General features: G+C 40.0%; 1 protein-coding gene across 1 annotated transcript in view; it reads right to left on the reverse strand.

Moving 5' to 3' along the window:
* Nucleotides 1-27249, reverse strand: part of SORCS3 (sortilin related VPS10 domain containing receptor 3) — a 266055-nt gene that overhangs the window by 78967 nt on the left and 159839 nt on the right. Inside the window, exon 6 of the mRNA XM_041461143.1 lies at nucleotides 18820-18893. Within this exon, the coding sequence (XP_041317077.1) occupies nucleotides 18820-18893 (74 nt within the window). The remainder of the gene's footprint in view (nucleotides 1-18819; nucleotides 18894-27249) is intronic.

The raw sequence follows: 27249 nt of genomic DNA on the forward strand, positions 1-27249 counted from the left end.
TGCCTGTCCCTTGTCTACAAGATCAAGGCTACTATGACTGTTCTAGTGATAGCAAAGAGAGCTGGTCCTGAGACCCAATAAAATTAGAGTTTTGTTTTAAGAGCACAGCAGCCTCATGACTTCAGAAAGCAAATTAAAAGGAGGTTTTATTTGGCTGATTAGAAACATGAAAGACTAAGTTCACTGATTTGTCCCTGGTTTGCTGGGCAATCTTGCTATTCTTTATCTCCTTTTCCCCATCTTCAGAAGAAAAACAGTGTTACACATATGGTGAACTTCTGATTTTAAAAAGATGAGAAAGTATTCATTATTCACACCATGATCCCGTGCCATCAATGGTCCTTGACAATTATGAAAAGAGGCACAAGGAGTTTTTTAATCTCACTAGCTGGAACTTATGCAACCCAAGTCAAATCTTCCTATGCATTGTTGTTTACTCCCTAAAAATATTTTTCGAAGCACATTAAAAAGATACTTTTCCTCCTGGAAGAGGGAAAGTCAAGTCCAGAACAGAAATGTTATTATTAGTGTCCTGGCTGATAAGAATCACTGAGAGATGAACATTTAGTCCTAGCAATGGCTGGCAGGGGAAAAAAAAATCCATAGATGTCCATGAGATTTATGGTGCTGCTTCTCCTGAGTTAACCAAAGGGTTAGATTAAAAAGGGACAATGACAAAAATCAGTTTCTAATTCGGTGGGAGTTGAATTTGATACAGTAGATTGTAAATAATAGATTCCCTTTGAGCCAGCCAATGTTCAGAATTCCCTAATGTTCTGAAAATATTTTTATCACATTCTTTTGCCGTTTTCATCCTTGGGGCATCAACAGCAAAAACAGTAAAAATAATAATAATAATAATTTTAAAAATACAGATGCTCTAATACATTTTTGTGAATCCCACAAAAAACAGAGCAACCGAAGCAATGACAAACATATAAATGTGCTGGAGTTCAGCTACGATCAGGCAGTGCTGCAAATGTCAAAATAACTACATTATGACCCACTGTGCAGGTAACAGAAACTGGCACTGCTTGTTAACGAGAGCACCACATCGATAGCAAGTCCATTCACAACGCTCTGAATTGTGGCCAAAAGATACCAACACAACAAAACAAAGCAGCACAGGCAGGGCTTTCATCATTCCACTCACAGTGAGAAACAGTCTGCTCCTTAATTGCTACCATCAGTTTCAGGGTGATCCCACAAGGAAGAAGGGCTGTCTGTTATTGGTAAGGATGCCAGAATGAGCCTGAGTTCCTGTGATCACACAATTATTGGGATCAAAGCTTCCCAATATATGGACACGGTTAAAAGTGACAGTAGGATACACAGAAATTCCTTTAAATATCAGTGAAAAACATTACAGTGTGCTGCAGTATTAGTCCCCAATGTCTATAGAAAGCAATCTTTCTAGTTCACAGCAGAGGTTTTCTGCCCTGTTTCAAATGAGTAGCAGTAACTGCTGTAATTTCAGTCATTCAATAACAATCACCCTTGTCTATGACATGCCAATAGAAACAGATGTACATGCTTACCATCATATCTATTCATCACAAATTAATGAAATGGAGTGGTAATTCCAGCACTTGGAGGGAAAGGTTGGGAACACTTTAGGGACTTGCCCTGCAGCCCTTACCAACAGGTTTCCTACTTAAATTCAGCTTTAAATGCACTCTCCTGGCATCCGTCCTTCTGGAAGGTTCCTACTCAGAGCCATTTGCTGTGTCCTGACACACATCTGACAGTGTCAGATGGCTTCACCTGGGCCCCTGACATCCTCTGGGCCTCTCCCCTCCAGATGGAGGGGGCACTGTATCTCCCCCTGCAGCAACGTGGCAATACTGTTCGGCCCAGGTAAAAAGAGACATCAGTCTGCCACAGTACTATTCATTTTAAAAGGGATTGCAAGTAGAAGAACCTAAGTATATCCTAACAAAATCCAGAATACTCATTACCATTGTGCATTTGCATGCACGAGCTCTGTGGATCTATTCATAATGCCTTTCAAGCGTGCACCAGGGAATGAGAGGGATCCCCTGAAACATGTCATTCTAGCTTGAAGTTCCTTTCCAGTGCCATCTACTTGTTCCCTTAATTAGTTTTGACAAGCCTAATGGTTCTTTTCAGAATAACAATGATGACAGAAAAGGACTAGCACACAGCACACCTCTAGTACTCCTCTGTTCACCAAATAGTGCACTACAAGTTGAAAAGCTCACAAAGTGTTCCGCAACACAAAAGCAAGACAGGCTGCTCTATCTGCAGACAGATAAAGCTCAAAAGTGATGCACTGGTCAACCTTCCTTCACTCAAACCAAGCTGCTTTCTTATACCAATGACTGATTGCAAAACATATCCCCAATCAATGCTGGTTCTTCATGCCTCACCTCAGATCTGTTCCCACTGGCAAGGAACAGAGCTTTGCTTTGCATTGCTCTGACTCTTGAATTTAGGTATTTTTAGCAAATGGTCTCTCATCATTTTTCTGGAGGGGCTTTACATGAAGAATTCAAAAAAGTCATCAGTGGAAAGAGCAAGATCCTGAAGCACAGCTGCAAAAACACACACACAGACTCTAAAGCTATTCCTTTATGCAGTTGTAATTCTCTAGCCTTGAGAACTCACTACAACAACCTCACTGGTCTGGCAATACAGGAGCAGTAACAAAACAAGAAGAGACACTTTCACAGCCTTGTATTTTCTTACACTCTGAAGAACATTTGGAGGATACACTGCTCAATATTATTTAAGCAAATAAAGCATGTTGAGGAGAGATGTCGGCATTCCCTGACTTATACAACCAAGTGCAGCCCACAGAGTGTGGTGTCTGGGAAAGGCTTTCATGGTGGTCTAGCTAACAACCCTGTCCAGCAGCTTATAAAGACAAGAGTATTTAACACTCAGGAGCCTGAGGTCCTGACCCATGGTCACACAGATCCGTACAAAATTTAAACCAAGGTTCACAAAATGCACCCATGCGTGCTGCTGTCTTGGATGGCCACAGGGAGTAAAATAAGGCACCCTCACTGTGAGGAACTGAGCTAAATTAACATCCTCCACCACCCCTATTCATTAATCACCCCTTGCATGACAAAATGCTGAGAGCATGCAGGCAGTAGTGACAGGAAAGGTCAGTTTTTCCTGCTGACACTTTCCCCAACTGCTGCAAAAGCAGTTTTCAAAATGTGGAGCCTGCAGCCAGAATTGCAGCAGGCACAGGATCATTTTCCAATTAAGAATTCAAACTACCTTTGAGTTCCATTAAAAGGAAGGATTGTTACTTTTTTGGTATCTTCTGCTGCTGCTGTTCCTTTCTGTTTTCATGGTAGCTCTTGATTTTCACAAGGTCTTTCCTCTCTTCTTTTCAGAAGAGAATCGTGTGCTCTTGAAGGATGGACATGATCCTGGCAAGATCCTTATCTCTGTCCTGAGGGAAGAGCATTGTGCAAGGATGCACATTTACTAGGCCACTCTGCTAATATTTCATCTCTGGAAGGGAGAGCAGCCAGTAAGGGCATGGAAAACACAATATTCTGCACTTTAACTATTCCTGAAGTGTTTCCTTGTAGTTTCCAACTGCAAGGTGTTGTATACTTCAAAATAAAAAATGCCAACACATGCAAAGAAAGGAAAAAAGAAAAACAGAGACTCTTCAGGTTACCTGCCTACTGCACGCCCCAGTTCACTTTTTCTACCAACTCTAATGCCCTTCCATGGAATAAACAATTTTTGCATTTTTTTCTACCTATTTTGCATTACCCACCAGGCATTTAAAGGTGAAAAGAAGAACTGACATATGTCTCCTCTAGTATTTTAAATGAAAACAGCTGAGCAATTCCAACTGCCCCTGTTGATCCTTGCTCCCTAAACCATCAATTGAGAGTAAGAGATGCTCTATTCCTCTATCTCCTGGTCCCAAGAGTTTTGGAGGTTTGAGTGAGCATCACTGAATGTGAGCAGTATTTATGTTTGGGATTTACAGCAAGCTAAAAGCCAAAATTCAGGCTACAGGAGCCAGCCTTTCAAACTGGATCTGGAACCTGCTGGACTGAGCTTTTTGCCAGGGGTGAGTCTAGTTTCTGACCAGTCAAGGTGGCATTCACCAGCTTTGGAAACGAGATCAAAACTTTTACAACAAACTGAGACTCCCAAGGTGCTGACTTGAAAACTCATTTTTGCAGGTTAAGACATCAGACTGAAGGCAATTGACAGTGTCCATGTAAAGAGACAGAGGAAACAGATGGATACTACCTAGCAGGATGTTGTACAGTAAATAAGGGCTAAAAACATCAAGGAAAAAGACATATTTATTGTACAATAATATGTAAAGGAGGAAAAACTCCTCCTCTTGCTGCAGGCAAGTGCAGTTAAATTAGTGAATGCTGCCAATTAGTCTGATGTAATTTTAATTCTATCCTGCTCCAGAAGTGAGTAAACACTTTAGTGTCATACCAGAGAAGCGCTGCGTATTTCTAACTCATCCAAGCAACACAAGGGCCATGCCCATGTGCATATAGGGAAGCAGGAACTAATTCATTCAATTCCCACTCAACTGACCTGGAGTTTTCCACAAGGCTCAATGACACCTACCTTTCCAACAGTCTTCTCCTCTATCTGATACTGCATCATATGTGTCTAGGTATCAATAGCTGCAGTTGGCAAAGCCAATTTATGTATTAATTGGTCTAAAATCACCCCCAGAAGACATTAACTCTGGGCATGTAACAGCCCCATACACCCAACCTGCACACAACCCTGGGCCAACCACCATAAACTACCATAGTTAAGAGCTATACAAATGTAGAACTGTTGGGGCAAAGAATGTGTTTATTAAACACATAAATACAGTATCATTCTCTGTGGCTGAGCCAGGGGAGACGCTGCTGGATGTGTTAGGATGTGATGAGGTCTCTCAAGAGTTATGGGCAAAATCTCCTTGCACAGCATATTTCAAATGAAGCTTGGGAAAAAAGCTGGGCAGGAAGATACTGTAAGGAACTGTCTTAGCTAGGTCCCTGGAGCTTTCTACATCTTTTCCAGTGCTAGTTTCCGTGATGCTATAGTTCTGGACATTAGCAGAAGTAATTGTTGTGAGACTTAGCTTGCAAGATAAGGGAAAAAAATTGCCTAGTGTTTATTCTCAGCTAATTTCTTTTCAGCAAAGCCAATCCTTTTTAAAATGGTCCCAATGAATTTTAAGGAGGTTTTCTGCATGGTATCTCAAAAACAATGTGTTCATGGCATCTGCATGTGTTTTCATACGCGCATACATGCATCTGCCTCCCTGCATCTCACACCCACCAAGACCAAATGTCTAAACCTGTACCTTCCCTGTAAGCTCAGTGGATCACAGGCCCCTGAACCACAAAGTTGCTACACAGAGCTCTTTTATGCATTAACCAGACCAAGAAGAGGAAAGAGGTCCAAATCAATCCTTTCCTTGAGAGGAAAACTGGCATTTAGGCTCAACCATGTCAGCCATCACCAAAGAATCCATTAAAGGCAGCAGGCTCTGCTGCACAGACAATCATTTATTTCTCTTCTCAGTACATAAAAGAAGGTACTCTTTTTATCAGATAAATTAACAGGGAATACTTTTAAAGCATATTTAGCAAAAGCAAAACTGCTGTTGCTTACCATTTTTTTCTTTTCTCCTTATGCTAACACCAAAACCTATGCACAAATAAGGCTGTGTCTAGTTCTCATTCAGTTCATAGGTCTTAGGCCTTTAAAGTCCTGTGGCATTTTTCCCAAACATATACCATAAATGCCTAAAAATATAAGCACATTCTCATGAAATATATTTGAAAACTTTTGCAGGTAGAAGGCCAAAGATTCTTATTCATAGCCTGGTGAAGGTTTAAAAGGACCAGCAACACAGCCAGGGCATGTGCTCCAGGTGGCATCTAAATTTCCCACTTGTGCCCTTGAAATAGCTCCTTATGGAGACTGAGGCTCCTGCAGGGAGTGTCAGCTGTGCCAAGGCAGCCCTGGTTGCTCCCAGGTGCAGCCCCAGTCCTCGGGCTGAGAAGCTGAATGAGCTGCTCCTGACTCATTGGGGTACAGCTGATCCAGGCTATGCAAAGGCAGTCCTAAGGGCTTAGCCTTATCCTAATTGAATAAGAAACCTTTTCTTTTGCTAAGTCCTAGCAGTACCAGCATCAGGATATGGTGGAAGTACTGAAGCATCAGCTCATCAAACATCACTGTCCTGAAGGCCTCCCAAAGCCTGAGTGCACGACACACCATCAGCTCCCTATCCCAAATGCATCCAACACCAACAGAGCTGCTTCAGAGAGGGTATTTCTAGAGAGGAATGAGGGGATTTTCCTGGGGTTTAGAGGTCTGCAAGTTTTAAGCACATTCCAACACAAGTGTTTGATTCTGTTTTGCCTTCTTCTGGAAGGGACACTCTTTTGCAGAACAATTTCACTTTTGCTATTTAAAGTTTCAAGTCCCTTTAGGAAACAAGAATAAGAGTATTTTAGTGGGTTTTTTTGGGTTTTTTTGGGTTTTTTTCTGGTCTTTTTTTTTTTTTTTTTTTTTTTTTGTTTTTGCATTTGCTTAAAATTAGTTTAGTGCCTACTATATTATAAAGCCCAGTTAATTAATTTTTCCCAGTGCTTGGCTACCCTCCTTTGAAGGAAAACATGGAAACTCCATGAAAACACGGGGAATTACTATAGATTATTGCTTTGCTTTTTCACAAAACATTAATCCCCCCTGTTTCAGATCACTTTAGAAAACCAAAGTACATGCTCAAAGACCCCTCAGCTCAGCCTGGCAGTCCTGTAACCAAAGATTTCATTGGGGTTACTCCTCTCCTTCAAAGGAAATGTTTGTAAGACTTGTAATATTCTTCCAAGTTTGTTTCCTAGCAGAAGTATCTTAAACACGACCTATTCAAGAAATGTTTTACACCAAAATAAGGATTATCAGATACTATCAGATAGTGTGTTTAATTGCCCTCATTTGTACAAATGTTTTCCAATTGTAAATATGACAGGCCTGAAATGCTAAGGCTCAGTGATTCAGCTATTAACAGAGGCCTATGCACAATAAAGTGCCTCCAAAAAGCTTCTGAGCAAAAACATCATTTAATAAATGAATGCAGCAGTAGATGGATAAAAATAAAGCTTAAATTGTCCAAAGAGGGGATGCCAGTATGAAACTTGGCACAGACAATACGTATAGGATTTGCTGATGAGTCCCCCATGCCTATGAGCATTGTACATTGTATTAATTAAGGAAAAATGAGTCTCTACATTCCCTGTTGCAGGATATTGTGAAGAATCACCCTGGGATAACATCTAGCATTCTGGAAATGAATTTTTGGTTCATTTCATGCATTTTGGGGAAAAACAATATGAAAAAATAGATTTGTTTCACTAACCTTTTGTGACAGTTGTTTCTCTGCATTTCAGACACTAACCTGAAGAGAACAAATGGCTTATTTCCTTCTTTGACTTTTAGCCATCTTTGACTTTTAGCCAGAAAAGGAATAGGGAAAGAAAGGAATGAAGAACAAAGGTAAGGAGAAAAAATAGAGAGTAGAATGAACTACTCTGTTCTGGACCAGCAAGCATAAATGCATCAATGTGTCTCCTTGCCCCCAAAAAATCACACTCAATTAGCTGCTGAGAATGAGATGCTCATTTGTCTCAATACCACAAGAGGAAAAGACAAAGAAGCAGGAAACAAAAAGGACTCTGGCAGCAGACAGATATCTAAAGACAGGCTCTGCCTGTAGAAATGGCAAGTCTGTGTGGCTATGATTTGTAAAAGCAACAGTGTCATGAGGCCAGCAGATCACCAAGCATCTCATGACAAGACAAGTTTGCATCCGAGACAGAAGCATCCTCACAGGCAGAATGGAGATGAATAAAGCAGACACAGTCACATGCAGGTCTCTGTCAGTAAAAGAGCAACACTGCAGCAGGAGAGACCAAAAAACCAGAGATCCTCCGTGGGTCCTTTGCTCTAATGCAGGCAGGTGAACAAACAATAAGGAGACAAGGCTGCCCAGGGGGCTGAGCACTAGACACACTCCCAGCTCTTCACAACAGCAGCATCCCAAAGCATTCCCATCCCAAAAGCATTGCCCTGGTCAAGTGAGAATGCTCAGGGCAGAATGCTGCAGTGGGAGTCATGTCAAGAAGCAAAGGTGTATGGTCAAGCTCTAAGTAAAACAAGAGCTTCTCTTTGCTGGGTTCCTAATCTGTTGTTACAGAGGAGCAATAAAAGGAAAGAGAAGTACAAGGCCAAATGAAAAGTAATGCTCTGCTGGTTTCTATCCTCAAGGCAAATTCCAAAGTGCCACCACACTGTTCAAATCTAATGATTTGTAGAAAGAAAAAAAAAAGAATTCTGGAGAAACTACTGCAGATCTAGAAATGGCTTTAGGGAGTCACTATTACAGATTGCTCCTAAAATCAATATCATAATGGAACATGTCTCCTTCACTCAAAGATTTTCAATCAAAACCTGAAAACCAAAAATACTGTGAGCAAAACCTAAGAATCTGTCTGTACCCTTTGGCCAAAAAACGTGACAGAGTTTTTGGCTTGGTTTTCTTTATTTTTTTCAATAAAAAGCAGAATTTTTTCCTAAGTGAGAAAATCCAGATCTACTGAAATCAGCTCTGAACTCTACAGGTATTATTTATTATTTCCTAAGTACTTGCTGGCAGACACAGGTGAATATGTTTCTCTCTCAAACTCAGCTACAGAACTTCTGATATTCCACTAAACATGGAAATGTGTCTACCTCTCATTTTTATTGCCTTCTGCCCAATGGAGAACAATTATCTTGCAAGATAATTACAGAGCTATGGTAACTACTGCTATGTCCTATTCCAATTAACTCACTACAAATATGCAAGTGAAACAGCATCATTCACTGGCTTTTCATCCTTGTTCTCTATATGATCAGCAAGACACAAGTTACTGAATCAACATTATTTAAAAGAACCTGTAGTGCAGCTAATAAGATGCCTCTTCCTGCTCTTACATTCTGATGTAGCTTCATGCTCACTGTGCTTAACAATAGCAAAATTAAACTAATCTCATTCTACAGAGGAGACTCAGGGGAATGCCAGGGAATGAAAGGATGGGAGTTTCATTTTCTTCTCTTGCCAAGAATGAATTCTGCCTCATATAACTGCTGATGAATTGTCGTTTTAAGAGAGTTTGCTAATTTACAACAAGCAGAAGGCATAAAAACGGACCTCCTTATCTTTAATGGATGTTATTGAGCAACACAAATGGTTCATATTTAAATTAATGCAGAAACATCTTGTCTGTTTTGCCATGATAAGACTGTTCTTTTTGCACAGCATGGGCTCAACTTCTTCTGTTAAATAAAACAACTGGGTTTGGTCAGCTTAATGCCAGGCAAATTTCCAAAGGTTCAGCAGCTGAAGTCAGTTCAGGGAAATGAACTGGAATTTACCCGGGTCCTTCAGGGAAATGAATGGAATTTACCTGGGTCCTGCCTGATTCTCTTTGAGAACATCTCGCTGAAGAATTTTGAGGTATCTTGTTTCAAGTAAAAATGGTCCCTGATAGTGCTGATGTACTTGCTGAGGATAAATCCTCTCTTGGATTGCAACTTCCTCTACTGCAAGGATGGTTCCAGCCACAACTGCTGTGAAGAAACAAGAGCTGTAAAGGTGAAATCAAGTGGGCCATCGGGGATGATGTCTGGGGCAAAGGGAGGATGGATCCAGAAAAGATGCTCACTCCTGATGCCTGTAGGTGTGAAATTCATTCAATTTGCCATTGAATGAAAGAGCCAGAAAATTATGTTTGTAATCAGAGTATGTGAAAAGGTAATTCCTAAACATCTCAGAAGAGTAGTGATTTTAAAAGAATTCCCAAATGTTTATCTTTCAGACAAGAGGGATTCTCCCCCACACTGAGAAATCATCAATTTTCCCAGAAATTGAGAGATTAGTATGATATAGAACAAAGGTCAAAACCGCGAATTCCCCACAAAAAAAAAAAAAATTTAAAAAAATAAAATAAAAAAAAATTAAAAAGTGGGAGACATTTCCTTGCTAGCCAGAATACACAAAATATGATGATACTTTCAGCCTGGCAGCCCGGCTTTTGATTAGCTTTGCCAAGCTATGACAGTATGGGAGATCCCCATATGCCTCAGAGGGATGCATTATTCAATATATTAATTAGAGGGCTGGCTTTCATCAATGCTTCCTACTAAGTGTCACAAAGAATTACTCTGGGACTGTTCCTGACAGGCTGGAATTAATTTGTGTCTGAGTTCACGTGCATCAGGAGAGCCAGGATGAAGTCAGGCCAGGCAGACTACATGAGTCAGCAGTACAGTATTTCAGCTTCCAACACTGGTCTTTCAAACACACTGATGGGGTTTGGACTTATTTGTTTTGATGGGTTTTGATCTTATTTGTTACCTTCTTGCAGGAGAAGAACACAGGTCCTCCCACCATGTGCTCTTCAGACAGACACAGCACTGGGACCCACTCCAGGGATCAATACAAACTGGGAGAAATATTCAACAAACTCTTCCTTAAAGCATTCCTGGGCTTTCTTACTAGTGGTTCAACTAGTCTGCTTCGGTCAGACACTCAGTCAAAGAGAGTGTGGGGGACGTGGGGTTATAAAATTATCCAAGATCAGCAACGGGAGAGGTAAGAGAAGAGACTGGCCCCTGGGAGAGAAAGAAACTTGACAGATGAGAGACCAAAGCCAAAGGCTTTTTGATGGCTGAAAACACTAACTGCAGTGCAACAGGTGACATGTAGTGGTAGACATTATATTTAAGCAAACGAGGAGAAATATTTTGGCCCTAACTTTTTGAGGCCATAAGGAAAAAAATAACTGCCAGCCACAGAACATTAAAGACACAAATGTGGCAAATATCACAAATTGCACTAAAATCACAACAAATTACAAATTCTAAAAGCCTGATAGTATTTATGTAAGGACATCCACTGTTACATTAGTGGAGAGGGATAGTCCTCCCTTCTGCAATATATGTTGCATTTCTCAAGCAAAAAGAGGTTAGAGAGAAAAAGAAGGTGGTTAGAAAGAGAAGTCCTTCAAAGACAACTTATTCCAAAATTGCCCTTCCAGAGGATATACCTTTAATTGAAAGAACTCATTCTTGCTGTGATAGCAGCCAGAATTACAGAGGTGTATACATAATCACTGACACTTTATCATGCAGCACTTTACTTAGGGTTCACTTATTATGTAATTAATGGGTTTTAAAAGAGAATTTAAAGTACTTAAAATTATTTCCCTTCAAAATCACACAATCGCACACAATCCTTCTAGCCATAATGCTTTTAGTATTTTTTTTCCTCATTAAAAGAGCTTTGAGCCTAGGCAGCCTGATTAGCATGACATCCACGGGACTTCGTAAAAATGTCAAACACTTATTTTCCTAGGAAAGCAGGCAGTAAGGAGAGGGCCACTACACAATACTAAAGCATCCATCAGTTACAACTCAGAGCTTCATAGCTTACATTCATAGTACAAGAGATTAGTTCTAACAAATTTCCACGTAAGCTAAAGTCAGCATAAACATACATCAAACCTCCAAATATCTTTGGTTTTAGTCCCAGGTAAGTCTGTAATACTTCTCCAGTATTGTACTATGGGTTTTTTCCACCTTCTACAAAGATGCTTTCCCACATCCAACTATTTCTGTCAATCTCTCATAAATTTGTTCAAAAAGGAACATGGACTGTGCTCAGAAAGGGAAACAGTAGTCAGAACATTACACTGACCATAGGCACTAATGGAACTCGTGGGGTCTGTGCAGTCTCTATAAAACAGTCCTGCAGCATTTTCCAGAGATAGAAAGTGAAGGATTTTCCTGCTCCTAGGGTCATTTAGGTTTTTATTCTTTTAGCTATCGATAGAATCTATTACAATATCCCTGGAAGAGCACTTACCAATATATAGTTCAAAATGAGGATAGGATTATGTTTAGGAAAAAATATCACACAATTTGTTTCAGACTGCATTCTTTCCCTGCTTTAATTTTGTTTTTAAAATCATATATTGCAAAATGAAGTTTCATTCAAATTTTAAGATTACTTAAAAAACTGTCAAGTATTTCATAATAATCCTTCCTTTAATTTCTGAGAGAAATATTTTGATAATGTTGCCATGAATTCTAAAATACCTTTATTGACTTGAAACTTTTTCAACAAAAATAAACACTATTTCAGCCAATAAAAAGTATCCCCCTCTATATCCAGATTCCATTTATATCTCTGTCACTGAGTTACTGGGTAATCACAAGTTAGTCACCCACAACCTAACATTTGGAAACACTAAACATCTGTAGTGCCAATGGCATTAATTGTAGGCACACAAAATGAAATACCTAGCCCCACAGTTTGACTTTGCCCCTTTTTAAGTGAAAAGGAAAAAAAAAAATAGGTTTATTATTACCATGGTGTTGTACTCTTTAATTAACTAAAGTGACCTTGCAACGAAATCTTCCAAGATATGCCAAAAATTTATGAGAAAGTCTCATCTCTCCTGAACTCTTATTAGAGAGCTTGAGGCTAGAGTTTGAAAATGTTCTCCTCAGCTTAGTACAATTCATGGTCATGGTGGCTTGAGTAACACTTCCAGATTTATGTTAGCTTTACTCTCCATGAGAAAAAATTTCCCTGGGTGTTCTTACTCACAGGGCATGGGAAGCAAGTCCCTTACCAGAGCCAAATGAGTCATTAGCCCAAGGGAGGCTCCAGTAATAGCCACTGGGTAAGTGCCTTGGTGATGCTCGTAGGTGTCATCCATAGATGCCAAACTGGAGTCATTCCTTTTATCCATAGCTCCATGTATGGTATGGTTTTAATACTGAAACCTCCAATGTAGGATTATTTAAGAGTCAATTTGACATTTACAAGACTATGTTTTCCTAACGCTAAACTTGGCTGTAAAAAATCAGGCGATGTTTCCCCTGCACTGTGCAATGACACCATCTGGCAGTTAATGATTAGTGGGATTTACAGGAGAGGCAGGCACATATTTGACTAACCATCTCTTTGCTGACAAACTAGGCAAGTAAAGGTAATGTCAGCTATATCCAAAGGTCACTACTGGAACTGCTGCTGAAACAGTCTGCATGGACCAAAATTGGCACTGGAATTGGGAAATATCAGTGCTGTTACAATGACAAAGAAATAAAAACAGACACAAACATCTGTGTGAAGGTAGATACAAACCCAGATAATAACCTTTAGAAAAACTGAGGCAAACCCCTTAACTTCTGCCACACTACTCCCAGATATCCAAACCAGCCTTCACTAAAGTCACCCTGAAATTCAGGCTGCAACTAAAAAGAAATACACTGGCTGATACATTTTATCCCCTTTTCTTAGCCAAAATCAAAAAAAACTTGCCCTCAAATGACAAAATTTGTTGTCTCATTCCTCAAACAACTGTGACAGAAAACCTTTAACTCCAAAGTATAGCCCAAGTTAGTGGACACACAGCCTCTTTCTTTCTTTCAGTGAAAGTGTTCCCTTCTCACAATTTTTAACTCTAAGAGATCAAAGTGAGTGTGGCTGGCATTCACAAATGCAAAAAAAAAAAAATCCACCCCAAAACAAAACATAAATCTGATTGATTATCATGGAAAAGAAGGGAAAAAATGCAATTCTGGGGAGATTTGTTGACTGAATCAGTAGTGTGTTTGAGAACTGATACACCTAATTTTTCTGCTTGCAAACACAAACACTGCTCTTTGAAGCCACACTAGAGTGCATGTCCTATTATCGTCCTCCCAGTCTGTCCTTTCCTGCCTTGTTGGTCTTTTCTGTCCAGCTCTCATCACTAGTGTGTATTTCAGTGGCTTTTACTGACTAGACTCACGCTGCACGCTGACTTCAGGGCTCCAAGTATCAGAAGTACCAGAGGCAACAGAAATTCTCTCTTTTCCATGAAAATGGGTATTCCCCACTTTCCTGCTCCCAGGCTTTGAGAGAACCACCAAGATCACAGAGAGCATGACTTAAAAAAATAAATGAGATAAGGGAAATGTCTAGCTATAACAGGCCAAAAAACCCCCAACAAAACCACAAAAAAAAAAAAAAAAAAAAAAAAAAAAAAAAAAAAAAAAAAAAAAAAAAAAAAAAAAAAAAAAAAAAAAAAAAAAAACCATACCAAGGAAAATGGTTCCATATCCACTACTTCATATTCCTCAGTGATGACATAAGGCAGGAAACAGGAATGTGTTCTCCAAAAAAGAAAAGCCTGGGGAGACCCTAAAAAAGGGTGTCAGTGTCCAAAGGAATAGAGTGCTCTCCTCTACTCAGGATGGTGATCCCTGTGTCTGCTCAGCAAACATAGGCAGGGCCTCCAAAGACAGATGGACAGGGGATATTCACAGCTCTTTAGCTGACTGGACAGAAAACACAGATCCCCTTGAGATCCACTGTATTTGAAATAATTAAACCATAAGATGATAAAAGGATTTCATATGCCACTAAAGCATCTTTTCATTCTCTTGTACCCTCTAGTGCTCTTAATCTACTGCTGTAGCACTTCATATTACTATATTGGAGTATTTCACCCACTACAGTCATCAAGGTGCTCTCCTATCCCAGTCTCACCTACAGGGTAACAAGTCAAAGTCAGCTGGAATCATCCAAGGTGACAGGGAAAAGCTGTGTTCCAGCAAAGTGCTTGGTGAATGCTCCAGACCAAACCATCCTGCCCACCTGCTTGGTCCCATTGTGCTGCTGCAGGAAATGGCAGAGGTAGTAAAAAATTACTTAAGGACAATTCAAGTCCTACAAATCTTTATCAGGAGAGCAACAGTATTTAGTCAGCAGAACAGACCATGTGTTTTACAGGCGAGGAAGCTTCCCCAGCATTTCTACGGTACAAATTACGGGCTTTGTTTTATCATATCCTCCACATGGCAGCACAGGTGTCTAAGTTACAGTGATACAAAATGAACAGGGCCCAGAGGGAGCTACAGAAATGTGCTCTGAAAGAAAAGAACACTGAGTAGGTTTTTAACAAACTTTGCACCCATGCTGGTTTCAGTTATCTTGATTGATCTTGGAATTTCTGTATCACATTAGCGTAAACTCGCTATTTCCAGTCTTACAGGATCCTGAGTTATTAAAATCTGAGGCCAAGGCACGTGGGAGCCAAATCTGGATGCCTGTACACACATCAAGTAACACATTCTGTTCAAGCTCTGCCACTGTCATCAGTGGGTGTAGTTAACAAATGAATCACTACTACCAAAGTAGAGAACTCAAATCCTGGGGCTTTTTATAACTGTGAGTGGCCCAAGGGTGAATCTCAGCTCATGCACAAACTTTGAGCGGGCTCAGGAACCGATGAGGGATGTCCCATGAACAGTTGGACATGTGACATCCATAATGAATGAGAACATAAAACTACAAACCAGTGAGTAGCACTATGACTAAGGAAAGAAGCTGAAAGCAAGAGCCAGGATACAATGCCACAAGTTGGACTGGAGTTTAGGGCTTTGTTTTTGACCAGAGGAGAGCCATCACAGATGCTGCCTGCTAGAGCCACACCAAAAAATGCACAGAGCGACTTGTGTGTCCATGGCTAACAGAGAAGTTGTGCTTACCCTGCTGAGGGAAAATTCACATCCCAGTCTCACAAGCTCTGAAGCAATCACGATTCTCTTCAGGCCTTAAGGTCTCTATGTGTGAGGTCTCTCAGGGAAGGCATAATTATTCAGAAAGATCTCAGAGAGAAAAATAAGACCTCTTCTTGTCAGGTTGACTGATCACATGAACTGGGTGAAGTTTATAGTCTTCACAAGCCCATTCAAAGCAGCCTGAGAGATGAAAGTCATGTTTTGAAGGCAAACACATTCAGCAAAGCCTGCCCCAGATAACTCCAGCTGCATTCCAATCAGATAGAGACCATCCTGTTTAATGAAGGATGCTTACCTGAGCCTCTGCTAATGAACAATGCAGAGCAGCACAAAAGAGCAGCTTGTCTCATTTTGGCATCTCCATATCCTTACTATTTCAACTTTCTTGGAAGTTTTAATTCAGAGGTTCAATAACGTAGTATTTGATAGACTGATGACAGGGACAGTGATAGGCTGGTGACATGGAAAGGCAAGCTTGCCACAGGCAAGCTGAGAGCTGCAGTCAACACACCTGAGGGAAGGGATGCCATCCAGAGAGAGACTGACAGACTTGAGAGGTGGGTCTGTGTGAACCTCATGGCTCCAGGAGAACTTACAGCACCTTTCAGTAGCTAAAGAGAGGGAGCTTTTACAAGAACATGTAGTAATAGGACAAGAGTAGTGACTTTCAATTTAAAGATGGTAGGTTTAGAACAGATAATGGGAATAAGTTATTTTTGTGAGGCTGATGAGGCAATTGAACAGGTTGCCCAGAGGAGTCACAGATGTCCCATTTCTGGAAGTGCTCAGGGCCAGGCTGGATGGAGCTTTGAGCAACACGGTCTAGTGGAAGGTGCCCTTGGCCCTGACAAGGAAGTTGGAATTAGCTGATTTTAAGGGTCCTTTCCAACCTATGCTATTTTATGATTCTCTGAGCTTCACAGAGTAGTGGCTTAAGTCCCTCTGAAAATTACAGCTATACCCACTTTTCTCTCTCTTTTTTAGCACACTAAAAATCAACAAATTTCAGAGGCTAAAATGGTTTTTGCATTTTTTTCTGTACAGATCTTACAAGCCAGAACTTGCAGGCCATCACAGTTTGCAGCTTTAAAGGGAAAGAAAAGAAATAGAGAAATAAAACAGCTAAGGAGAGTTATTATGTTCTACAATTTCAATACCTCTTATCCCTGCACTATGGATTGTTTCAAATCCCTCCCACTCTGGGAAAAACCTAATTCACTCTCTTGGGAAGCTTATTCTCCATGGGACTCTGCTGTTTCTGAGTGGAATAAAACTTTCTAAGTCTATGTCCTATGAGTTTTAGCTATAGAAGACTTGTACATTTCCTAAGAGAAAAAGACACCTGAAACACAGACATAATGCACTGCTAAAAAACAGTGTTCAAACCATGCAGCAAAAGACAATGAAAAAATAGGTAGACTGTGGGAAACAATACACATTTGGGTGTCAAATGGACAAACAGGCAATTTCCATTGACCACTATTATATGGAAGCAGAAAATAAGGCACAACAACACAACCTGTCCTTTAAAAAGAGGTTCTGCTTTTCTTCCAAAGTCAGCTTAGCCCTTGCACTTTATCCTCCAAGAAAGCCTCTCCCCTAAGCTCACTTTTGTTATTTGAAGGATTGGGTAAAATTATTCCAAGGACCAGCTATTCTGCTCTACAGAAGGATACACCTGGAGAGGATCTACACTCGCTTTTGTCATGTGCACTCAGCATGAACAATGAGATCAAAGGATTTTTGATAGGTCAATCATCCACCTGCCACCAGAACCAGGAGAGAAAAACTACTTTCTTTCCAACATTATGGAATTGTGGAACAGTAACACAGACAGACAAGCTCTAGACCTTTGATATATTTTGCAGGTCTGTATGACTTAGGAACCTTAAAACTTTCTTTCCTCAGTGTTCAGAATTTTCTCACACTGTCCAAATTCCTCAGGGACACTAAGGGAAATCGCTAGACCGTGTGCCAAAAAGTCAATGTTTTAAATGTTGGAGTCTAAAAGATGTTTAGAGAGATTTGAAGAAGGATGTAGATAATTTAAAATGAGGAGTCTACCTCCACTGCAAGGTGTGGAAATACTGAAAACACAATCTATAGATATTTTGTGCCTGGATTCCACGGGCTTTCAATGAGGTGCAAAAACTTCTATGAGAATTTGACTCAAAGATATATAGATATAGATATAGATATGCATCATGCTTTGTAATTGGGAGTAAATTTTTACGTTTTCCAAGTTCTTTTTATTTTTAACCCTCCAAAATGTAGCCCTCTGGTTCCTTAATATTACAATCTTTTTGGGTCTTAAGAACCAGACGCTTTTTTTAGCTATGCAGAGATTCTGTAAATCAGCACTTCTACACATTCACACACACCCCATCATCTGGCATATAGTAAGTACGGCATTAAGAATCTTATTCAAGCCCCAAATCCTAAACTCAACTCCAGAAGAACTATACTTTTTTCTCTCTAAAAGTCAATTCTTGAATCTTCACATGGTGCAGCGAAGTTTGGAAAAGAGGCATCTGAGATGGCTGAGCCTGGAGATAGGAACTAAATTTGTTTCATCATCTGATTTTAAGACACTCTTCCAATTTGAGAGGTTGACACTTAGGAAATGAGAATGAATTGAGTCACAAAGCAGATTTTTAGCAAACTGCGGATCTTGGGCTTTCACTAGTCACTATAATAAAACTGGCTCCTCAGAGAGTGATTAAAAGCAGAGTGAATCATCCCTTCTCACCAAGATTGCATAAGGAGACTGGTCAGAGTGGCTGGCTCTGCACAAAGACTGTGTTCTAGGCTAAAGTAACTCTCTAAAGGGCTGAAAAATAGCAAGTCTAATGGTCACAGCTTTGTCACTGAGGCACTGGACAGCTCCTCTGTGTTACTCTAAGCAGGCGTACAATGAAGAAGCAGGAGTTTTGCAAATATCAAAAGACTTGTACTTCTCTGTAAAAGAAACCACGTTTTATCAGACAAGAAGAGAGACTATTGCACTGCAAGGTGTGTTCTATGGACTGAATTTATATCACTGATGATGAACAAAACCAAGGGTATACTTCATGTTCAGGTAAAGCAACCAATCCCTTCAAGTTAGATGCTCTTCTCCCCTCCATGACCCACCCAAAGGAAGCCAAGCCAGCGGCCCTCACTCACCAGTAAAACCTGTTTGGAGTGACCCGCTCATGCATGAGCTGCCATTTTCTTCCGAAGTCCATGGAGCTGTACAGCTGGAAGACAGAGAGAGTGAGAAAGAATAAACTCAGATGAAAAAGAAGGAAGACTGTTGATAGACAAAATATTAACATCAGCTCAGATTAAAGAACATGAATGGATCGTTCCCAATAATTTTACACAATTATCAATCATCCTCACTGCCAGGGGAGGCTAACAAGGCAATGACTTCCCTTTATTCTTAAACCAGACTGGATTCCTGAGAATAAAAAGCAGGTTGTCTCTTCCCAAACATTGTCAAACAACTTTGTCCTTCCAAATTTCAGCTGTCAACACATTCACTTTGACTGCCATATAACAAAGCTGGCTGTTCTCCTGGCTTTTTTTTGCTTAATAGGAAGCAGGTGACATGTGAGTTTTTAGCATCAAATAGAATGAGAGACAAATCAGGTTAGTCAACATGACTCTGATGAGATAGTGACTCAAGGTCATGCCATGATTTGTTTTTATGGAATGAATCAAACCTCTTCTGTATTGAAAAATAAATTGCTCCTAATATATAATATTATATTATAATATCCTAATATATAATATTTTCTAATATTGACAATGATATCTAAATTTTTAGATAAGTTAGAAATCAACCTGGTCATTAGTTAAACACCAAAGATAGTGACATGACTCTCCTTGGAAGCCAAATTTTCAATATAATGATCTTTTTGAGTCTTTCTGGTTAAGAAATGACACAGCTGTACTGTAATCAAGTTACCATGCAACTCCACTCTGAGTTTCAGACATATATTTTCTTCATATATATTCTGCTTAATATCACAAGCACCATTCTCCATGTAATTATTTTCTTACCCACAATGCATCCTCTCACAATCAAAACATATGTAAGCTCCTTTTCTCCAACTATGAAAAATTTGGTCCTTCAGAGAAAAAAAATACGCTTTGAGAAATAACTGCTATGCTTTACCACTAGATCACAGAGGACTAAATATCAGGCAGCATTTTGATCAGGATTTCAAATAAATTTCATCTGATATATATTCTGGTCTAACATAACAAGGGTTGATTGCCAGCTAAGGACGTAGATAAGAGAACTGAAAAAAAACTTCAATGTTTGTAACAGCCAAATTTAAGTCCCTAATGGGAAAATACTAGCATTTAAGCATGAGATTCTGCATTGCATTTGATTTCAGTAGCTGGATTTGCAAATTGGAGGCACGTCCATGTTCAGATTGGAAGGGTTCACAACCTAGTGATGTGTCCTGTGGCACCACTGTGATGGATGGCTAAGAGTGACTGGGAAGATAAACCACATGTGCTCACACTGAATATTAACCTTTCTTGAACAGGCAGCATCTTTGACCACAGAGATGCAGCAGCCACATCAGAGCTGGACCATATATCAGTTTAGAAAGATGATTGGAAAGGGCTGTTTGAGCAGTGTCCAAAGCCTGAGGCAGTTAATTCATTCTTGCTATGTTTGCACTCAACTACACAACTAAATCACTGTACAGTCAGCAAAAGAAAGTCAGAAACTGAAATTCAGACTCCATCAAGTACCTAAAGCAACTGATATGTGTAAAGACAAAAGAATCAGGCCTTTGTATTTATGCCAACAGGAATGCCAGTCTAGCCAGTAACAGCTCAAGCTGCCAGTAAAACACATATGGAGGAAAGATATCAAAGCACATCCTTCAAACTTCAAGTCAAAAAGGTCTCCAATTATGTGAACTTCAGCCAACACCACAAAGCTTGTAAGAAATATTAAGAAAGTTTTTCTGCCCCATGTTCTTCAGGAGATCAGATATTATCTGAATGTTCTAATTTGGCCACATTTCTTTAGCACTGTCTCTAGATAGGGTAACATACTGTACTACAAGTCCGCAACAGCCGGACTTCCTCTGCTTTTCAGGTGATTGCCTAAAAAAATATGATAGAGTCCTCTGCCCAAAAAGGAATTCTGAGTAGATACAAAATAAAGCAACAAAGAATCGCTTGTCTTTTTTAATTAAAGGAGCCAGGAAAAGAAAACTCCTAGTCCAAATTTGAGATTAGGCTTATGAAGTCAGCATCAATATTAAGATAACTAATTCTCAGAACACATAGGTTTTTAGAAAAAATAATTGAGAATCCACACCCCAAAGTCAAAATTCTACAGTGCTACGACTCTGTTCAGACTTTAGCACAGTTCCTGCCAGGAATATTCCTTGAGTCACTGGACATGGCTTACACAGCACAGACCAAGTTGTGGCAGTTGCATCAAAAAACTTGGTTATCCTTTGTAAGTCCTGACTACAGGTGCCAGTTAGCCGGGCTTCAGGCAACTTAGTCCCAGTTAAGTCATGCTCACAAGCAAGACCAAGTGGATCTAGCATCCTGATTGTATTCCGCAATGGATTAACCATTCTCACCACGAGAGGAAAGGATTAACAACGTACGGCCATTTCCTTCGATTCTCTTTTATCTTTTGCCCCTGGCATTTCCTTTTCTTCTGCAGCAGCATAACAGCAGTAGCTACAGAAAGCTCAGTGACATGAAGCGCAATCTCTTTCAACCATTCGTATCTCCCAGTGTCCCACTCTGTATCAAGTTAAAAACCAGAGACCAGCTGTTGGTCTGAGTTTTTTCCTGTCTTTTCTCTATTAAAGCTCAGACTGACTGATGCCAGAAGGATTAAACTGAACTTGCAGCCTTTATGTGATTTCAGATAAAGAGATAAAGAGGATATTATTCATTTCAATAATTTTTATTTATTATTCACCTACTTACTCTGGGCATCCACTTCAAATTTTAACCAGATGACTGAGTTTTAAAGCTGTATGACAGAACAAATCCCTAAAAGAACTCTCTGGCCCAGTTCAGTTTTATAGTATTATTTACAGATGCAAATGCAAAGGTTAGTGTTGAATAAATAAATAAAACATTCCATAAAGTGATTTCTAGTATGCATTAAAATTGAATATATACATATACTTTTTGTTTATCTCCCTTCACAGGGGAAGACAAGCTTTAGAAAAGACAACAAATTTAGTGGCAAGTACAGCAGAATTCCATATAAATTAATTTGTCCTAAGGCTGAATACTAAGCAAAGGAAAAAAAATTATGTAGGTATGGTGCCAAGATGTTCCCATTTTAAAGCTCTGCTCTGGCTCTTTAGTGACAAGTCATCTCTGGCGTTTCCACCTCCCGGAGCACTCCAACACAGTGGTTCAAGAGGGGTGGACTCCAGTGTACCATGGGGGTGGTATTGTGAGGGTATGGCCCTTCTGCATCCTCCTCTGTTATGTGACTTTGATGACTGAAAAATTAAGACCATCATGGGTCTTTATGTTTGTCTGGGCTGGTCTTGTCTCTTGATCCATCTAAAGAGTGGCATGCAGCGGATCTGACTCTGCCTCTACTCAGGAATCTGGTCAGACCTATCACTTACAACAGGAAAGGCTGTACCATCAAAAAGGTAAATGGCAAATATTTATCCAAACAGCATCATGATACTTCCCGCTCAAGGACTAGCAAACATAGCTAGCACCAAACATATCACATCCACCAACACAGTCCTGCAGCTCACCAAGAACACAATCTGTGCGAGGAAAGATGTTGGCAGCCTCAGTGATACCCAACTTTGTTTCACTACAGCCCAGACCTTAACTCCTGCTTGTTTTGCTCAGCACAAATCTGAATCATAAGGATTTTATGTGCCACAGGCAGAATGCTTCGTCTTCAAACTCTAAGAACAGCAGCAACGTTTTATTTCACACCAGCGTTGTTTCCAAGTAAATTGGCAAGCCCCTTAAAGAAGGAGCTTTATCCCTGGTGTCAGATTCTGTGCCACAAACACAAGCAACATGCCAGAAACACATTCAGAACTACAGAACTGTAAAGAAAGGAGCTACAGATACACAGTGTTGCATGTGAAAAATGCTGTTGCAATTCTCCAGTACAAACTCTCAGGGTGACACATCATGTTGGCTGGCTTGGAAGATCTTGTTCAGGGTTGTGGGAAATTAATTTGGTTTGGGTGTTTTGTTTATCTTACCAATGAGAGCTAGGGGGAAAAAAAAAAAAAGGGTTTAGGTTTTCTGGAAAAGTAAAGCTTCTCAGAACTGGAACAGCATGATAAACTGGTCTGCTTCAATTCTAGTTATAGAGAGAGTAGAGAAGAAAGAGCAATAAAGGAAACACAGGGAGACTCAACCCCCTGATGTTAGTTATCCATGTCTGAGCTAGACACCAAAGCTCATTTTTAAACAGGCAAGACACTTCTAAAACTGCTCATTTTTCAAGCCTTAGAATCTTCTGCTTCTCCTAACACTAAAAAAGCTCACAGTGATCAGTGCAGAAGGAGATGACCCCACCAGAGACACATGATCTGGCTGAGATGGATTTCATGACCTGCTCAGTGTTCATGGGGGAAGCACACAGAAGAATGAAGTTTGAAGACAAGCCCAAGAAAGACCAAGCATGCAATATCCTGGGTGCATTCCATCACTGCAAGAAGCATGTATAGATGTCACTTATAGACTGAAAAGCAACAGAAAATAGACTAAAGAAATTCACTAAAGATCTTTGATATTTATAGACTCTCATGTATACACATGTAAGAAGGAGGACAACAGGAACATATATAAAAGCCTATCAGCAAATAAAATCAAATATTATTTCTTGCTATGAAATCAGGTCTATTGGCCTGAGAAAACATGTGGTGAGACACTCCATAGTTTTCTGCCTGCCAGTCATCCAAGGTTGCAAATGATGTCAGATAAAGTGTACATGCATTTAGAGGAACAATTCATTTATTACACAAAAAATATACTTCCTCCAGACAATACATACAGCAGATGATGGAAAGATGTATTCAAAATAAATGCACGAGGGTGAGATTGTATCTAGTGGTAATAACTTGGCAGCAGCAGGCACATTATGGAAGAGGAGGGTCAGATTAGCCTGGCCTGCTTGGCCTCAGAAGAACATGATCCCAAGCAGTAGCTCAGATTGCTTACATGAAAAGATGGCTCTGATCCCAGAAAAGCACAAAGCAAACTAGCACCTTCTCAGCCAGAGCTGGTGGGAAAAAATCTACAAGATGTGTGGAGGGTGCCTGCCAAAAACTCAAACCGGGGCAGAAGAAAAATAAAATTAGGTCAACATTTCTGTAGGAAATTGGACTGCATGCAAAGGATAACTCAGAAAAGAAAGTCTGTTGCAGGGTCTTAAATTTTCTCTACAGAAGGGAAAAAAACAAAACATTAGCACTAGAAAAATATTAAAGAAAAAGTTTCAAATTCTCAGAAAACTCAAAGTGTATCTTTTTTCTACACTTCTGTGTTACAAATGAAATTGCAAAAGAAGGGTGTCATCATTAATATTTCAGAAAGGTCATTCCTAGAAGGAAAATGAACTGGAGGAAAAAATCACAATATTTTTCAGTCTCTAAAGTACAGAACAGATAAGCCATGTCTGACAATGACCAGTTGAAGACAGGATAGATTCAGTACAGCCATGAAGACAGCTATTGGTACCCCAAAAAAACGCCCTACTTATTTATCACTTCTTCCATCCCTGCTTTTTTAAGGACAGATGGATACCTCTGCCTTTCACAGCATCAGTGTAATGTTTAAACTGTGGGGTCTATGGAAATCCCCTTCTCAGGTTCTCCTTGGAGGCAGGACGTGTTACTTGCAGCACTGTAGGTACAGGACTCAGGTCTAAAATACTTCAGTTGTGTGGCTGAAACCAGGTCAGGAGCAACCCTTGCCATGGAAGTGGCTTTATTACCCACAGCAGAAAAGGCTGCATTCAAAGAAAAATTTGGAGTATTCCTCTCTTTCTTGTATTCCATTATTCCCCTCAGCCTGGGCCTCAGTGAAACATCCCTGGAGTGTGAAGAGTTACCATCAGGGACACAAAGGCTGATGTCACCTTCAGGCTAATAACCACCTCAAGGACTGTCTGTTCTTGTTCTTTCCAACTCCTCCCAGGGAGTTGCCTATCCTTGGCACCTTGCAAGGCAGGGTTCCAGTGGTACCAAGATCTGAAACTTGGAAGTGCTTCTGGACCCCTAAATAATGGAAAAAAAGAGCTTATCCTTTTCTTCTCTTGTCACAAGCTGCCTGGAAACCACAATTCAGGTAAGGCACCCTTGACAGCTCCACACTAAACAAGCTAAAAATAAATCCTACATCTCGAGCCAAAAGATTTGTGTAACAGCTTGTGGGGTTGAACTTAGTAGAAAGAAGTCTACCAGCACCAAATTTATGGTCTTTGTTTACACAGAGTAGTAAAAACTAGTAATTGTAATGAAAACAAATGGACCAGTTTATCTCTTTTCTTTGATTTCCTTTCCAGGTGATTAAAAGCTGCATCAAGCAACCTCATTGCAGCCCAAGGTTCTTCTCTACAATTTGTCCAGCCAGATTTTCTTAGGCATGGAAAGAGAATATGCCCAGGCTGATTTGTGTCTGAGACTCACCAGAGCTGCTCAGTTCCCTACAGATGTTGTGTCATAGATGGGACACTAAAAATAGGGTATTTTGAAAACCAGACAAGACAGAAATTAAATACTAAATACATTTTCGTCATCTGCCCCATACAGAGAGAAAAAAAATAGTAAAGGTTTCTGAAGCTGGGAAGTTGGGGGGTTTTTGCATTTGAAGAAAAATATTTCACAAGCTTATCAGTAAGACTAGGTCTTCAGGCAAAAGAAACAGTCTCCATCCCACCACAGTAAAACACTGGTCAGGGATCTTCTGAACAAAGACCAAATGTTTTGAAAATGTCTGACTTCAGGATGTACTTGTATAGCTCAACCTGGTTTCTAATGAAGTCAGACAGGTTAAGACAATGCACTGATGTCACGTTTCATGGTTTCATAGTTAAAAAAATGCTTTCACTCAATGGGTCCACTTTAAACCTGATGCTGAAAGCAAGACTTGGCTCTCTCTGCTTTGCCACTATATCTCCAAGAAAAAGACAAAAGTAGATCAAACTCATGGAAAAAAAAAAAAAAAAAGTCCATTTAAAAACCTTCAAAATTCAATTTTTCTTAAGCCTTATTGCACCAAGCACACTCAGCCAAAAATTTGGTATATCTGCTAAGAGCAGAGCATCTTTTGCTTTTCTACTCCATGACTGGTTTCTAGTGGAAAAAGAAATCCAGATACAGCTGCAGCAGTGTCACAAATGAGTATCACAAAGAGTTTAAGGTATGTTTTAGCCCTGGGTGAAAAAAAGGCTCTCTATTTTTTGTGCTTTTCCCCTACCTCCAGAAATGCTAGAGTGGTGCAGAAGCAAGATGAAAAATATTACTTTCTTTTTTTTTTTTTCCTAAAATTGAAAATCTGGAGAAAAAATATGTTCAATTTGGTCAATCAAAACACATTTCAATCATTTCTAAATAATTTAGCAACTTGCAAAAGGTACTATAAATAGAAATGGCATTTTAAGGGAAGGCTAACTTTTCTGATTGCTTATTTATTCCTTTCTCCACGTTCTTTTAACCATTTCAAAATCAGCTTTAGAGTTTGAGAGAGGACTAAAGTAGAGAACAGGAACAAGGGAACAATACTGGGACCATGAAGAGATCAGAAGGGGATGGAGATGGCAGAGCTGTCTCCTTCTACCAGAGGCTACAACGTGCACCAGGAGTTATCTACCAGAATTTCTTCCTTTGGCATCCAAGAGGCTCAGCCAGAGGCAGAGGGAGGTTTCAGGTTGCTCCTGTTGCCTGCAGAGGCTGCTTCACTCCTTTTTCCCTCAGATCAGCTCTTTAACATTCACAAGAGAGTGAATAACTTCTAATGGCTGCTGATTTTTCTGTCTCAAAGCCAGGTTGATCCCTTAGTCCAGTTTCTTCAACTTAAAAATCATTAGGCAGTGTTGGGTCTGAGGTCTGTGCTAATTGGATCCACCAACCACGCGGATGAAGCCAATGCTGCTGTGCAGGTCAGCCTGCACTGAGGAGCTCTGTGCCCTCCCAGCCCAACAGGAAAATTTTCTGTGCCCCTGGGGGCTTCACATTGCAGCCCTTTAGAAGTCCCTCCTTACACTCCATCAATGGTTATACTCCAGAAGTTTAACAATAAGGGGAAATAAATGTGAACCACATGTCTAATGGGAAGATTTTTCATTCAAATGTGCTTTATTGTGTGATATATGCCTTTAATTATAGTGCAAGCATCTGGGTACATTCATTGCTATTACAGACCAATCTTTCATGTTTATTGAGCATAAGACTACAAGGGACAAAGCAGCAGAGCTGAGGCGTTAGCCAAAGTGGGACATAAAGCTACAATCACATGCATGGCTGTTCCTCTCCTCCCTTTACAAACCCTGTGGCACTATTTGTAGGTTAACCTCTATATTATACAGACCAGGATTTAATGACAGAGGGATTTTTTCAG

The sequence above is a fragment of the Pyrgilauda ruficollis genome, unplaced genomic scaffold (genome assembly GCF_017590135.1).
Source record: "Pyrgilauda ruficollis isolate IOZ18807 unplaced genomic scaffold, ASM1759013v1 scaffold15, whole genome shotgun sequence".
Lineage (NCBI taxonomy): Eukaryota > Metazoa > Chordata > Aves > Passeriformes > Passeridae > Pyrgilauda > Pyrgilauda ruficollis.